Raw genomic sequence first — 16,848 nt, 5'->3', positions numbered from 1 at the left:
ATCCACTCTATGTCTGTGCACGACATGACTGCAGGTAGGCTACAGTGGAGTAAAGCCTATTAACATTAATCCTTGACTAACCCCATGAGAGACTGATTTGAACTTAATTGTAAGTCTGACCTAATATTGTTGTTAAAAAAATACTGTAACACTTTTTTTAAATGTATATACAAAATTTATTTTGAAGCATAAATGGGTACTACTAAGAAACCTGGGACAAAAAAAGTAGAACAAGTTTTACGTGGTAAACAGAAAAAAAATGTCATACACAATGATGATTATGTTGGTGCATATGAAAATCCCAAATGATTTGAATGATTTTGCATATGTTGCACTAGACTCATCATTCTGTTAGAAAAGTAACTACTCTAATGGTTCTTAAATGTATTTAATCTGGTATTTAAATGTGTGGTTCAATGAAGAACCTTTTCCATCTATGGAACCTTTCCATTCAAGGATCTTTAAAGTGGAAAAGGTTGTTTGTATTTGTATTATATTAAAATGTTGGACACAAGAAAAAAAGGGTTCTTTTAAAGGTGCAATGTGTTCAAAATTCTGAGTATCTATTAACAGAAATGCAATAAGACATCCATAACTATGTTTGCAGTTGTGTATAAAGAACTTACTTAATAAACCGTAATGTTTTTATTACCTTAGAATGAGACATTTATATCTACATAACTGCGGGTATACAATCGACATATTGTGACGTCATGTTTGTACCGTAGCCGACAGCGAACAAACAGCGCTACAGAGCGTGTTTCGTCACTACCTTGAAAGAGAAGCCGGAGAAACCTAGAAGCTAGCCATAAACACCTCAAGTAATGACCTTTCCCTTGTCAGAGGTGTAAAATATGTAGTTGGATTGTTTAATGTAACTTAGTTCTTCTCCCTCGCTGTGTTATGGCTTTGCTATGTGGCGATAAATGTGCTGGTTACGTTCGTGAGACGGCTGATTAGTACTCTTGTCATTGACCATAAAACAGTATGTTAAAGGAATCACCAACCCGTCGATTGCGGCCGACGAAGAGTTTTTAAAATCAGAGAAAAAAGCCTGTTGTGTGTAGTAAATGGTGTCTAGATGATGCGGATGTGCTTGCGCTGTTACAATCATGTCATTTTTGCCGCGCGCACCTTTGGGCTCATGCGGACGCGTCAAGTTTAAACAAGGCTTTACGCTTTAACCAGCTCAGCCACAGTAACAGCTCATAGTTAGCCTGCTAAACTTTTACTACCCTGTTAGAAAAAATATATAGTTGCATAGTTTCATGTGGTTCTTCTTTCTCACTGTATTATGGGTTTGCTATGTGGGGAGAAATGTGCTGGTTACGTTTGTGAGACATTCAGCTGATTACTATTGTTATATTAAGACCCTTGATCCTCAACTGACTATGGCTTTGTAAACTATATCCATGATGTGGTTTATAATGGACTGGGGTACAGAAACAGTGACAATGTTACACACTCTTGGCTTACTCTGCCTATTCTCTGCTGTCTCAGACGATGATATATTTGTCCCGTTTTAGCCACTGTAGCTTCTTCGAAAGGGAGGGGTGAGCAGTGGGCTGAGCCCTTAGTGCAAACTCGCAACCGAACCGCTAGATGTAGCTAAAAATCACACACTGCACCTTTAAGAACTGTTCACTGTAAGATTTCTTAACCAAAAATTATTCTTACACGGCATCACTGCAAAACCCCCCTTTTAACTTTTATTTTTTGAGAGTGTATGTGAAAGAGAATCCCCACTTCCTTACATAATATCACTATCACATATAAATCGATTTTTTTTCTTCCATATACACAAATTTACAAGAATTCATATGAACAATTCCCTTTAAATCAGTTCCTTCTATCACTATCTGAAGGGGTAAAAGTCCATGAATGCATGTTCCTGGGATTGCTCAGCCACAATCCCACCACAAGCCAAATGGCTTAGTTTAGAAACCAAGTCCAAAAGCACAGTAACAAAGAGCAACATTACCAAAACAACATATATCTTGACTTTGTTACTTATGCAAAGTATCCTGAATCTTGTTCATGGATGGCCAGTCATGTACTGCTGGTACAGATTATGTGCACTCAGGTACTGCGGCTGGGCCTGGATACTCAGGCGGCTGCGTGGAGGGATTGTGGCTGAGGGATATTGTCAGCAGAAGTATTCATTGGGCTGTCCCTCAATCTTGGCGGTGGACTCAGAGTCTAGGCTGGACCTGGCCGACAGCAGTCTGTTGGACTCCTCTGCATTCAGTCTGGTGAGATATTCCCCCTCCAAGCCTTTAGCTTTGGTACTGGGAGACAGAGTCTCAAACGTCACATATGAGTCTTGAATGTCTTTGGACTTTTTGCCCAGAAACTTCTTGATTTTCCTCTTAAGCGCCCCGCAGCAAACGATCACAGTCAGAGGCACAGCTATCACGCAGGCGACCGTGATCACTACCACATTAATGAGCTTTTGGGTTCCAGTAGCGGTAGCCGCTGCGTCTGTTGAGAAGATTACGCACTGCTCCTTTTTGGGGATCAGCCCCTTGACGCACACACAGGCGATGTATTTGGTTTTTGGAACCAGTCCCTCGATGAGGATCCGGTTGTTACCTGGACTGACGTTAATTCTGCGCATATCCCTCTCCCCAAACACAGCGTAGAGGACGCTAAAAGCGGTTGTGTTCTTGGCGGTGGGTGCCCTCCAGTTCAGACACACAGTGTAGTCCGTATCGCCAATCACTTTGACCGAGCGCACGACCCTGTCAGGGTCTTGCTGAAGTGAGGACGTGTTTGCAGCCAGGTTGCTTAGATTGGTCTCCAGGAAGCCGTCAGGACTGGCTGTTTGGGTATTTGTCCGACTGTTAGCAGCATTGTCGCTCTCCATACCTGGATACGGGCCTGTGTAGCTCACTGTGGCCCCGAGTGGTAGCTTATTGTTGGGTGTTGGGGAAACGTACGTGGCTATGTGTTTTTCTTGATAGGCTGCCTTGACTTTAGGGTTTGGTTTCTTGGACATCACTTTGGTTTTTGGATCCACAGTCGGATTCTCGGCTTTGGGTGCATCGCTTATGACCAAAGAAATGACGGCCTCTGCACTTCCTGCATAATTTGTGGCTTTACAGATATACTTTCCCGTGTCACGAAAGGACACGGCAGGCACACTTAAAATAGACCAAATGATTCCCTCCTTTGAATTCTCCAGCTGAACTGTAAATTTGAAGGAAAAAAAGAATACAGTTGAGTACATTTGCACGAACTAATTAGTATTGTGTAATCACAGTGCATTGTTGTGTCTGTGCCAGCTCTCTGTAATCACTATTGCACCTCTAGCTAATACTGCTTAGCCGCCCGCCTTTGTGCTGACTCACCTGTCCCATTCAGTGGCTTTCCATCAGCTCTTCTCCAGGCCAGCTCAGGGATGGGGACCCCAATGGTTCCGCATCGCAACAACACATTGTTGCCCACTGCGCTCCTCACACGGGCTACGGCGGTGTGGACCCGAGGCCCCTGGCAGCGTCTGAGCTCGGCATCACTAAACAGAACTCCAGAGAGGCTCTCTGGATCAGCGCACCTGAGCCTCGTGTCAATGAAGGCCACTGACAGACTAGGAGACTTCTGGAACTGGACCAGGTCATATAGTCGACAATCACACAACCATGGGTTGTCATGGAGACCTGGGGCAAAAGAAATTATCAAGTTGCAAAACCCAACAAGTTAAGAAAAGCATTATAATTGTAATAAAAAGTGATCATTGTAAGGGCATTTCCTTTTCTGAAGGCATCTGGTGTTTTTTTATGCTTAAAAAAATAGTAAAAAAATTGACTAATAACCTATAAACCTATAAAAATGCACCTATATGCACCTATAAAAATGTACTGCACACTCTATAACTACAAAAGAAACGGCAAGTAACACATTAAAAACGTGAAATTTTGATATTAAAAGACTGAAATAATATTTTCTTGTAAAGTATTCCAAAAATATTTATTTACTAATTAGATTGTTTTTACAGTGTTTATTGATATTATTACGGTATATATTTTAAAATAGATTACATATTTTAAAATATTATTTATAATTGAAAAATATATAGGCTATTATAATAGTATAATTATTATAATAGCATAATATATTTTTTTAAATATCATAAACATTTTATATATATATATATATATATATATATATATATATATATAAAATTACGGCAATATATAAATTTAAGAAAATAAGACGAAGAGAAAAACTTACCAAGAATCATTTTTGAACTTTCTGCTCCCTGGACGGGTTTGACTGTCAACCAAGTGTTGAGAACCTCAGGTGGCACTGTCAGCAGATTGTTACTGGATAGATCCAGGTAGGTTAAGTTTTTCATGTAGAGAGCGGCCTCAGAGGGGACCGAGGACAGCTGGTTGTTGTGTATATCGAGTAGCCTCAGACTGGGCATATCCATGAGGGATTCCCACGGAAACGAAGTGAGAGAATTTCCATCTAGCCGTAGTTCCTCTAAACTGTCCAAGCCACGGAAACTGTCCGAGTTGAGAGAGGATAAAACGTTAAAAGACATCCAAAGGAATTCTAAATTAGAGAGGTAGCTAAAAGCCTCGCTTGGGATCCTCTTGATTGCAGTCTTTTCAATCCGAAGTTTTGAAGTGTCCCCTGGGAACGTGGCGGGCACCAGTGAAATTTCTGGATCGTTGCAAATCACACTCCTGCGAAACGCATTAGAAACAAGAATAAAGACTCATAATAAGGGATTTTGAAGCATGCGCACGCGAATCTTTAAGCAACAGTCTTTGACTGAGTCTGACAAACACTTGTGGAAAAAGAAAGAAATAAAACAAAATTTGAACAAGTCAAGAATCATTACTTGCGTAATAATGTAGCCTACTCACATTTCGAAATGACAGTTCTTGAAAATGTTTCTTATTTAAACTTATTAAATATATCATCTTTTAAAACTAAATCATAAATAAACAAATTGTGTACGGAAAATACATTCTAAACGACATTACACACAATATTGTTCATGTGTAAAATACATAGCCTACATGATGATGCGCAAAATGCAGAAGTGCACCACATTTCAAGTCGAAAAAAAAAATGCATTGCATTCATTCAATAAAGTTGAGATAATTAAATACACACGAACCTGGCTCTGGAACCATCACTCAGGTTATGATAAAAGCAGCTGCATTGGGATGGGCATGTGCTCCGAACAAGTGGTAAGCCACCAGATGCCAGTAGTACACCCAAAAATACAATAAGAGACATTTTGACTCTAATGTCAACAAAACACCTTGAAACGTTGTTTTAACGAAGAACCATCACTTGCAATTATGGAAAAAGTAACCAGCATCGCGTCCCTCTGCTCCGATCTCCCATAATGATCTGACTGCAACGAGTCCAGCAGATAAAAAGGACAGACGAGGATTAGCGAAAGCATGCACGTTATTTTTATTTAGATGCGTAACCCATGCATACTGGAATCTGATAGGCTGCATAGAGAAACATGATGTTAATTATAGGGATGAAATCTTTTCGAATTGGCCATGATGTTTAATACGCATCTGTAGCTCTCTTTTGAACCTCTGCCTGACAGTTAAACATCGGAATCTGTTGTATTTTACTGATTCACTTCTAGAATGTGTAAGAGCTGATGAAACTTTGGAAGCTGGTCTGTTCTGGCTGTGCCATGCACTGTTGCACTGAACTTAAAAAATAAATAAATAAATAAATAAAAAACAGAGGAGACCAGGGAGTAGCATATTGAAAGATTTAGTTTCGACATCTGTTAAAAAAAAAAAAAAAACTAAACCACGCTCAAGTATTTAGCTACCTCAATGTTATATATCTATTGAAGTGAGAATCCCGAATCCATACTTGTGTAACAAGTGCTTTTGAAAGAGACATTTTGATCTATATGCTGAATGAAAATACTGATGTCTATTAAAGTCACCTGCATGAGAGTTTCTAGTTAAGGACATCCAGTGGCAATTTTTCAGTGGCGTATCCTGGGTTTTTAAAATATCTTATTTCATGTAATCCTGTATAGGCCTTGGATCACAGGCAGCTTGTTCTTCACAATAGCTCGTTGTTTGTAAATACATATGCTTCATTAGAATTAAACCAGAAAATATCTTAACAGGATATAAGCTCAAAACAGTAAAAAAAAGAAAGTTGCAGGAAATAAATAATAATAATAATGTTTAGAAATCTAGAGTTTTTGGAATGGGGGTTTAATGCAACACTGTAAAATCCAAAGGCTTTCCTGGCTCATATACTCAGTTAACTTTACTCAGTAATATACAATACATACTTCTTACTAGGTTTTGTTGAGAAACAGTGAATTGCAGGGAATGAGTTACTCAATCGCTTGAGTGAAGCTGACTTAAAAAAAAGCAAGTAGCAAAGGATTCAATGACGTTGCTAAACCAGTGAGAGGCAGCAGTGTGTTAAAGGTCCTGTTCTTCATGTTTTTTAAGCTTATTTGATTGTGTTTACAGTGTGAAACATAACATGTGTTTATGTTTTGAGTGTAAAAAACACAGTATTTTTCACACAATTATCTGTATACCTCTGTTTTCACTGTCCAAAAAATGGGCCGTTGACTTCCTTCCTTATGAAGTGTCCCTCCTTCAGAAATAGTAACTGACTTCTGACGAGTTCTGATTGTGGCAGCGGTTGCTGTGCTGTGATTCGACAGCAGCTTAAGATATGTTGCCTGGAAAGATCAGCCCCCTTACCATAAATAGCTTGTTTTTATATGATGGCGCAAAATACAAATGGAGGGCAGGAAGTGTTCTGCTGTATTTAGAAAGCACTATAACAAACTCAAAATGCCTGTGTTTTAAATCATTTATGGTTACTTGAATCGATCAAACCACAAGGAGTTTTTATGGTATACCAAAAGTTGTTGTTCATAATGGGGAAAAATGCAAGACACTGTTCGTAAAACTCTGGCAAAACGGCTTGCAAACCTACGTCTGCGGTCGGGAGGAGCCGAATGGGATAATGCTCGTGTGTGTAAAGTTAGTGATCACTTCGTCAAAGGTGAGTTATTACAACTTAAGTGACTGTTTGTGTCTCGTGTAACGTGTCCGAACTTTGTGAAGTCAAAGTCTGTAAGACAAGGTAGTTGCTGATATCTACCGCCTCGATGGCAGGAAAATATTTCAATTCAGTTGAAAAATCAACACATTCTCACCCCAAGGCGTCACCTTTGACCATGCTTCAATATTTGACGTTTTAGGCGCCCTTTAGCGTCACTTACATGACGCGATCCTACGGCGTCATCTAACTGACGCTAAAGGAAAGCGTCAGTTAGAGGACGCGGTTAGGTTTAGGTATGGGGTGGGGGTAGGGTACACGCGATCCTAGGGCGTCATCTAACTGACGCTAAAGGGCGCCTAAAGCGACAGATATTGAAGCATGGTCAAATGGTCAAACTGACGCCTTGGGAGTGAGAATGGGCTGGAAAAATCGCTCCTCTTCATAACATAAGGATCACGTCCAACATATGTTTGATTTTTTGTTCATTTCTTTCTCTTGTAATAGCGTGTAAAGTACGGACTTTCCTCCATCTCGTCCATTGCGCTCTTCACTCCCTGCCCTCCATCTGAATTCCACGCATCATCATAATCACGTGAGTGAAACCCAGCTATTGGAGATGCATGCGCTAATTGTTATTGTAAAAATGTCAAACATTACCATATCAATTTTAGCCTGAAGAAGATGAAGAGAATTGATTAGAACTTGTTAAAACACGACTTTTGCAGGATGTTTCACATTGGTAAGTTGTTTATTTAGTAGTAGTCATACTTTTAATTGGTTAAATTGTAATGTTAATATGTAATGTTAAATTTTATAAACTGTTATAAAAACTTGTGGTGTATTTTTTTTTTCTGTCTGTCGAATTCACAATGGTGTTGTTGACTTTTTAAATTAAGTCTATTGTTTATTCCTACCTTAGTTACACGTTTGCACAAGTTTTGATTAGTAATATGTTTTATAGGTGTATATGTGGTAACTGTAACAAAATGCCAATAGAGGTTGAAAATATCTGCTGAAAACAAAAATTACTGTAACACTATAATTAAATCATTTTTTGTTGTATAGTTCTTTTGAAATTGTTTTCATCTAAACAACTTTATATAAATATACTTAATTTTTACCATGAACATAGCCTTACAAGCTGCCGTGTTGTGTAAAAGAAATCGTTGCCATGCATTACAATAATTTATTTATTAAAAAATTGATTGTTACGCGACTGCACATTAAATTATTACTGCCTCGCATCAATGTGTAGGTTTGTCTACGAATTATCGACAAATGATATTCTTCCTCTTCTCTGTGGGAGCTCAACAAGACCATACCCCCCTTTTTGTGGATTCCTGTGGGTGGAGATTTGTCAAAAAACTGTTCTAATTGACCCTTCGCTAAGCCCCGCCCTCCCTAGTTACTGTTGCTACGCCTGTCAAGCTTTCACGCCTGACACATATATTTCAGTATGTATGCACCGGTGTCAGACATTCTATAAATTGACAATAACTATACATTATATAAGGTTATTTCTTTTCGTTACGATATTGATGTTGTCAAGTAAGCTTCATGCTTTCCCCGTTGCGAAGTGCACTCCTCCGAAAATATCACATTGACAATAACCTTTTACTTTCTATGAAAATAACCCTTTAGAAAACGTAATTCCTTTGTGAACTTGATCTGCATTCTCCTTGACAAACCTGAGTGCGTGCAAGTTAACATTTTCTACCGCGGTAACGATATATACCGTAATACCGCCCAGCCCTAATTGTGACTACAGTAGTTCAACCTTAATATTATGGAGCGACAAGAATACTTTTTATGTGCAATGTGTATTTAATAATGTTGTTATTTGGCGGGGATTGAAATGCACACAAAAAGTATTCGTCGCTTCATAACATTAAGGTTGAACTAATGTAGTCACGTGCTATTTTAACGGTGTCTTTACTACCTTTTTGGGCTTTGAAAGTTGCAATGGCTTAGTCTATGGAGGGACAGAAATCTTTCAAATTTCATCAAAAAGATCTTCATTTTGTGTTCCGAATATGTACGAAGGTCTTGCGGGTTCGGAGCGACCAAATTTTCATTTTTGGGTAAACTAATAAACCTTTAAGACGCTCAGCGTAGTAATTTCTAATGTACATGTATGTCAGAGACATTTACATAAATTCTATATCCCAAATGCAAACTTGTGTGGACCAACCCTGTGTCAGTTGTTAAGAAAACAAATACAATAAATTTACCTTTGAACTGTCTCATTGCCTTACATCTGTTTGTCCAGTTGTAAATGTTATCTTTGTAAAATTGTGAAACTATTCTCAATGATTTATTGATTGCACTCAAGTTATTGGAGTAAAGCTTACTTGCTTTTTTAAGGCAATTGGTTTTCATGGTTTTAACAAGTAAACTGGATTGCTTTTTAAGTAAACTCAGTAATTCCAAAAGAAAGCCAGTAAAGTGTTCATTGTTAATGTGTGGGGAATGTGTTAACATTTCTGTTAACCTCTGACTGCCTAAACCTCTCTCACACACCTACTAAGGTCACATTATTCACATTATTCACATTATATAGATCTTTTGTGAGTTTCACAATTAGAAAGTATAGCTTCAGTTATAGAGTAAAAGCTAAAAGCTGCAGTAAGTACAGTAAACCTCCTTAGAATTATGGTTCTACTACCCTAATCCCATATGCACTGAACAAAACAAATCTGTCTTTCACAAGTTATTGAACAGAGTGCGAATAATGTGTGAAAAATCACAGTTTAGAGAGATATAGTCATAACAGTCATGGGACTGGTGTTTTCAAACCATTTATGTTTTAAATGCATGTTTTTTCAAAAAAAAAAAAAAAAAAATCTTTTGATCCAAAAATGCATATAAGACATTGCTGATCTGTATACCATAATCAAAATAATAATAATAATAATAATAATAATAATAATAAAGATGTATTTTTAGTAACAAGTCTCATTAGTTAATGCACCATGATTCATGAACTAGCAATATATTTTAAAGCATGCTAACCTTTGTTAATGTTAATAAAAATACAATTATTCATTTTTATGTTAGTTCACAGTGCAACAGAGATAGCTTGAGTTTAATAATGTTTAATAATTCATTAATAAACATCAGCTAAGATGATTAAATGCTGAATAATTGTTTATAGTCAGTTCATGTAATGTATCGTTAACAAATGAAACCATTGTTTTTCAAACATACAGTATAGTATAAACTTGAGTAGAAGAAATTTGCTTATACAAATCTTTAAAATTACGTTTGCTTTTATACTGTCATATGACTTTTTTTTTTCTTTTTTAACATGTGTAGTATTGTTTCACAACCTCATAATCTTGGCTGAGGCAATGACTGAACAATATGGGTCTTGTTTGTGAACTGTATACGATAAGCCTAGAGGATTTTGCCATTTCATATATGTTCTCCTCAAAAATTATATATTTTGTTTTTTAATTGCAGGACTTCATTTGATAAAACCCCAATGAATGTAGATTTTCAAAACAAAAAAGTAGGTTAGTGTATCAGTGTTACTCTTTGTAACTTGTCTTTTTATTTGGCTTCCACTCAAGTATGAATAATGCAATCTGGAAACAAAGCATCTTTTAATAGAGCAAAATTCAGAGTGGTTATTGTCTAGACAAAATATTCAGAATGTTTCTTTTTCAGCACTGAACACAGTTTATGATTATGACTGAGTTTATGACTGTATACACTGTAACAATATAAATATATTATTGGTTTAACTTACAATTTACTGGCAACCACGGTTGCTTACTTTTTTAAGTTCATTGAAAAAAAAAATGTTAATACAATGAAGGAGATTGGTTTAATCAAAAGAAACTCAAAATATTATGAAATAGGATGCACAGGTTAAATTGACCCCACAATTATTTCTTAGAAGAACCACTGCTTGTCTATTCGTGAAGACATTTTCTCTCTCACACTTTTGTGTTTGAAGTATTCAGTATCTGAATATGACACGCCAATGTGACAGTCTGCATTTGAGAAAAGTACTCCCGTCATTCGTACGCTGCAAACCGTCAAATCCACAATATCTATCAGTGTCTGGAGTGACAGCTCGACGACACCTGTTGTTCAACCAGCCAGCAGAACACAACACACTGAATTGGCACAGGCTCAACTGGTTCACATTCAGCCCGGTTTTACCATCAGTGCGCTCAAGCGTCCGACACAAAGGCTTGTTGTGTAACTGAATGAGCGCTTTACTGATGCCCTGTGTAAATACGTATTAGGGGTCAATGGTAGGAGTTATGTTCATCATTAATACATTCTTGCGCGGATTGAGGCAGAGAGAGAGAGCTTAACATAATTACGTTCATGCTTTTTCACGTGAAACGCTCCTTTAAAAGAAGGCTTCGTTTGAACACATTGAGGCACATCGCGCGCGCGAGCGGACTGTGATTCTGCACACTTTGGTGTCAAAATTGCGTTCAAAATGGTAACGTATCCATTACCGGAGGGATTCTCCGACTTCGATGTGTTTTCCCTGGGATCTTGCCTGCTCGTGGAGGGTAAGCAGAATCTTTTTCAGGTTAAAAAAAGAGAGAGGATCGCGTGCAAATCTTACTATGTGGATGTGTAGCCTATAGCCTTGATAGGATGTGCTTCACCCAGGAATGATTTAGCAAACGGTTGCAAAATCAATAACACATAATGTTGATTTATAGATAGAACTGTCTATCTAAAGAGACAGCCGATTACTGTTTCATAACTGCGCTGTTATGGGGGCTTGGGAAGGCTCTGATTCTTCACACGTTTTCTGTGTTCTCTAAAGGTCTCCTCGGGTTCTTCCTGAATGCTGTCACCGTTGTTGCTTTTCTTAAAATAAGAGAATTACGGACCCCAAGTAATTTTCTCGTGTTCAGTCTGGCCATGGCAGATATGGGTATTTCTATGAACGCCACTGTCGCTGCCTTCTCAAGCTTTCTGAGGTGAGCACGCGCACGTTTGTGTGTTGATGATGTTGTTGTTGACGGAGAGGCGATGGCGCGTCACGGATGCGAGTGTGTGTAAATACAGCTGTGATGTAATGAGGGGTCTATTTGATCGTTATAAATTACAAAATTGCAGCCATTAAATTAAAGGGATAGTTGGGTTTGCAGGGCTTTTTAAATTCCTTGTGGGATATTTTAATCACATCCTTGCTGTAATAAATAATAGCATAATCCAGATGACTTGCCGGTCTCCCGACCTGGTCAGGCTGGTTTGAGGCTTTTTGGCTGCCCCAGGCACAGCCACCAAGCTGCATTACCAGCTTAAACAAGTTAAGACCATCAAATATGTGTTTTCTTCTTTTTTAAAAGATGTTTTGTTTGTTTTATGCAGGAATGGCCTGTTGGAAAATCCACCTGGACCAGTTAAACCAGCTGCTGGTTTAACTGGTCCAGGTAGTTCATTAGCTTGTGCAAATTGGTAGACCATTTTAGGCCAGAAACAAACCAGCTACCAACTGTTTCTTTTAAATATTGCAGCCAGCTAAAGACAGCTTAAGACTTTTGGAACAGAAACCAGCTGTAAAAAAAATGATTAGCTGACTTAACTTAAAAAAGTGAGGAAACTTAAAATTAATAAATAAAATTGTGTAATTGTAAACATAGTTAAATGGAATTGTCAAGTTTACATACCTTAATTTTTCAATTAAGAATTAAGTTTATTTACTTAATAATTTTAAGGCAATGGGTTTCCTCTCTTCTTTTTTACCAAGTTAAGTCAACTGATCACTTTTTACATTGTACCATGTTCCAAAACACAATATGTTGGATTCCCAAATTTACTGATAAGCAAAGATGTTAACAAATATTCAAAATAGGAGAATGTTTAAGAATCTGTCACTGAGAAAAATACATTACACAGTACTAAATTACGTTTTTAAATACGTGATCTTCTTGAAACTCCAGATACTGGCCTTATGGATCAGATGGATGTCAGACCCATGGCTTCCAGGGCTTTATGACTGCTCTTGCCAGCATCCACTTTATTGCAGCCATTGCTTGGGACAGATACCACCAGTACTGCACAAGTGAGTAACAGGAACAGAGAACCTTAGTAAAAATCAATGGTATCCCTTTCGCCAAATAGGACCTGCACTTCAATGGAAAATTTGACAGTCTTTGTTCTAGTGCAGACCACCCATGTTGCAAAGATCACCATCTGAAGGTACTTATAGTGCACATAGGCTTAGCCTAAGACCACTCTTTTCAAAATCTCAGTGAATTAGGGTTGATTTTAAAATTAGTACAAATGTCAACACTGTGGACTCAGGTCTAACATTATTTGGTGTGTTCAGGGTCATTAACTAAAACAATTCAGTACACAGCACAATGTTTGATCACCTTGTATCATTAGGAACAAAGCTGCAGTGGAGCAGCGCCATCACCCTGGTTATTTTCATCTGGCTCTTCACTGCCTTCTGGTCCGCCATGCCTCTGATTGGCTGGGGAGAGTATGACTATGAGCCCCTGAGGACCTGCTGCACACTGGACTACAGCAAGGGGGATAGGTAAGATGCACAGTACATTCATGATTCACGTCGTGTTATAACATATCTATAAATTATTTATAGTGTCAGTTTCAGACCCACATTCGGACCCATATTTACAAATATATGAAAGCAATATTATGGTAATGTAAAGTTTCATTTCCTTGTAAATCTGTTCACTGTAATAAGACCCTTGAAGGCCTATACATGTAATTTTGTCTGTCCTTAGGAACTACGTGTCTTACTTGATCCCCATGTCCATCTTCAACATGGGCATTCAGGTGTTTGTCGTGCTGTCGTCTTATCAGTCCATTGAAAGGAAATTCCAAAAGAGTGGGCAGGCTAAGGTGAAGTATCCTCTGCACAATATTACAATTTGACATGTGAGATCAAAATGCGCATGAGTACAGAGTAAACATTTCCCCTCACATTGCATAAGACCGTTATTCACGGAGACTGAGTGGGTCAAAGAAACGTTTTGCCTGGAAGCACAAAGGCATCTCTACAGCTCTATTGAACTCTTCTCCAGGACAGAACTATTATGTAACGCTAAAAAATACCAAAGTGATAACAGAAGAAGGGGATTTTCTTACAGACCGTTAAGACCAGCAAAGAACAGAGTAATTAACGTTAACTATTAACAAAAAATGTTTTAACTAAAATAAAGGTCAAATAAATAACAATAATATTAGATAAAAAAAAACTTAAATGAAAACACTAAAATTACTTACAGGAAATAAACACAAACTACAATTCAAATTAAATCTCATTTGTGATATTTTCTTTAAAAAAAAACATGAAAATGTTGGCACACACCAAAATTACTAAAATTAAACTAAAATAAAAGCTAATTATGAAACATGTAACAGTATATAAATAATACTAAAATAACATTGGCGCAGTATCATTTTAATGGAGGCCTACTACTGTATTCTACTACTGTATTACTGTTTGTAAATATAGTATATCCTTTCATTATAAAATCTGAAAAAAAAATCTGTGAACTTTAAAGTAAAAAAACAGCAGCTGTGATTGTGATACATTTCCTCAAACAACAACAAAAAATACAGTACCAACTTTTTAGGTTTTACAGATTTGACTGAAATTTACTGTAAAAAAGATATTTCACTAACTGATATTAGTACTAATATCTGTTTTGTGCCTTTGTAATACACTGACATCCACTACTACTACTACTACTACTACTACTAACGCAATAAACATTCATTTAACAACATTAGATAGGCTACATAACTGATTAGAAAAACTAAGAAACCGAAAATATTTTTTCAACGAAAATACATCAAATGTGAAGTGACCAGGGCCGGGTTTCCCGATAACGATGTATCTTAGCTCTTAAGAGCGCTCTCTACTTGCAAGGTTACGAACGATCGCAGCAATTCCACGTGCGTTTCCCAAAAATGCACATAACATGAACACGCGAGAACGCGTTCTACTTGCTACTTAAGCGTCGCTATCCATTCGCAAAGTGCTGAAATATAACCTTATATGGAGTCGTATTCTGAACGTTTAATAATCGTCATTTGTTGTGGATTAGAAATCAAGACAAGTCTATATGGATATAAAGCACCTATACAGGCTGACAAAATGGCTTTTAAAAAAAAAACAAGAGAAGATAGGCTACCTTTCAAAAAGATAAAATTAATGTCCTTCCAGAGGTGATAGAGGGAAACAAAGATTTTATTTTTAACAGATTTAAAGGACACCATACAAATAAGGGAAAACAAAACATCTGGAAGGACATGTCACATTGCAAACTAACTGCAACCGTGTTCAAAGATCAGGGAAGGAGGTCCGCGAGAAATGACCAGTGGCTGGTTTTCGTGCAGTCATTAAGTCATTGACAGATTTATTTTAATTCATAAAGTTAATGCTGTAAAGTTAAGGTTCGATCTATGACAGTTACACCGTATATAGTAAGGAAATTTAAAATCACAAAAATGACTGTTCATATGCGTTTGCTCATATGAACAGTAGGGTATTTGATGGTGTATAAGTTAAATCTGAGTTAAATCTGCAGCTTGTGACTTGGAAATCTCCTGCTTGCTCTCTTTATGTACAGTTCAACTGTAGCACTCCTCTGAAGACCATGCTTTTTTGCTGGGGCCCGTATGGTATCCTGGCTTTCTATGCTGCTGTGGAGAATGCAACCCTCGTCTCTCCTAAACTGAGAATGGTGAGGAAATCATTGTTATAAAAGCATGAATAATCTGTCTTCTAAGGGAGCACAAAAGACGATATTTTAAACTGTTATTGCCAAATACAACACTGAACCCCACTGACTTTCATCATATTAAAAACATATTTATTATTGTTATACAGTATATTCATCAAAATATGTTATGTTGTGTTCCTTTGAAGAAAGTAAGTCATATAGGTCTGGTATGAATATAATGAGATAACCAGTAAATCTCATATGAACTCATAGACTACCTTTTTTTAAGGAAATGAATATTCAGCAAGGATAGATTCAATTGATCTGAAGTTACAGTATAGACATTTATAATGTTGTAAAAATTGTACTTAAAAAAGATTGTAATTGTATAAATGATATAAACTCTAACAACTTCATAAGAAATGTTTCTTACTAAAATTCAGCTTTATCACAGCAATAAATTACAGTAGAACAGTAGAAAAACATTATTTTAAATTGTAATCTCGCTGTTTTTTATCAAATAAAATCAGCCTTGGTGAGCATAAGAGACAATAGCATAAACACATGAACTGATGAATAACATTTTTGTTAAACTATTTTCAGTATGTGCATAGAGAGAGTCTGATTTGGATGTGTTCTTACAGCTTGCACCCATTTTGGCTAAGACATCACCTACTTTCAACGTCTTTGTTTACGCCCTTGGAAACGAGAACTACAGGGGAGGGATCTGGCAGTTGCTCACTGGTCAAAAGATTGAGACTATTGCCATTGAGAACAAGTCCAAATAAACAAGGCATATGACAATAACAGTTAATGTCCTGGTGGTTTCTAACAGGTATAAAACATGCTTGTTGGCTTTGTGTGCTTATATGTCATCCTTTTGCTGTATTTTTGTGGACTGTGTGGTCGTGAGTGTGGAGTCTGTTTGTGGTATATTTTGGTTTGTTATATTTGACATAGAGGATTTCAACATGTAATAAAATTTCTCAACTGATATTTTGACAAAGCACATAAGCTGCTCCTAATGGAAATCTTGCAGAACGGCGTTCAATTTTATCCGTATCATTACAAAGCACATGTAAGAAGAGAATGTGTGGCTGTCATTCAATAAGAGTTAAGCTGCTTCTATAAATGCAGT

The 16,848-nt window shown here is 37.2% G+C and overlaps 2 protein-coding genes across 3 annotated transcripts; one reads left to right on the top strand and one right to left on the bottom strand.

Annotated features, from left to right (window-relative positions):
- Positions 1–371: 371 nt before the first annotated feature.
- Positions 372–5,649, bottom strand: lrit1a (leucine-rich repeat, immunoglobulin-like and transmembrane domains 1a). The gene is made up of 4 exons (XM_039672063.2): positions 5,132–5,649; positions 4,231–4,691; positions 3,351–3,656; positions 372–3,189 (listed from the first exon to the last, which is right to left on the bottom strand). Exons 1-4 carry the CDS (start codon positions 5,251–5,253, stop codon positions 2,147–2,149), a joined length of 1,932 nt encoding a protein of 643 aa, XP_039527997.2. The 5' UTR covers positions 5,254–5,649; the 3' UTR covers positions 372–2,146.
- Positions 5,650–6,899: 1,250 nt separating this feature from the next.
- rgra (retinal G protein coupled receptor a) lies at positions 6,900–16,517 on the top strand. Of its 2 annotated transcripts, none has more exons than XM_089117076.1 (7): positions 6,900–7,032; positions 11,831–11,987; positions 12,954–13,075; positions 13,402–13,555; positions 13,764–13,881; positions 15,618–15,731; positions 16,355–16,517. In XM_089117076.1, exons 1-7 carry the CDS (start codon positions 6,915–6,917, stop codon positions 16,496–16,498), a joined length of 927 nt encoding a protein of 308 aa, XP_088973202.1. In that variant the 5' UTR covers positions 6,900–6,914; the 3' UTR covers positions 16,499–16,517. The 2 variants fall into 2 exon arrangements, with proteins under 2 accessions (XP_088973202.1, XP_039527999.1); XM_039672065.2 differs by lacking the exon at positions 6,900–7,032 and adding an exon at positions 11,468–11,567.
- The last annotated feature ends 331 nt before the right edge of the window (positions 16,518–16,848 follow it).

Source organism: Pimephales promelas, chromosome 11, assembly GCF_988280905.1.
Source record: "Pimephales promelas chromosome 11, fPimPro1.hap1.1, whole genome shotgun sequence".
Taxonomy (NCBI): Eukaryota; Metazoa; Chordata; class Actinopteri; order Cypriniformes; family Leuciscidae; genus Pimephales; species Pimephales promelas.
This window is presented reverse-complemented; position numbering and strand designations above follow the sequence as displayed.

Coding starts and splice junctions, on each gene's coding strand:
- rgra (XM_089117076.1), top strand. CDS start 6,915: ATGCAAGACACTGTTCGTAAAACTCTGGCAAAACGGCTTGCAAACCTA. Junction 13,556..13,763: donor GACTACAGCAAGGGGGATAG/GTAAGATGCACA, acceptor GTCTGTCCTTAG/GAACTACGTGTCTTACTTGA. Junction 15,732..16,354: donor TCTCTCCTAAACTGAGAATG/GTGAGGAAATCA, acceptor GTGTTCTTACAG/CTTGCACCCATTTTGGCTAA.
- lrit1a (XM_039672063.2), bottom strand. CDS start 5,253: ATGTCTCTTATTGTATTTTTGGGTGTACTACTGGCATCTGGTGGCTTA. Junction 4,692..5,131: donor AGTGATGGTTCCAGAGCCAG/GTTCGTGTGTAT, acceptor TGCGTTTCGCAG/GAGTGTGATTTGCAACGATC. Junction 3,657..4,230: donor AAGTTCAAAAATGATTCTTG/GTAAGTTTTTCT, acceptor CTTTTGCCCCAG/GTCTCCATGACAACCCATGG.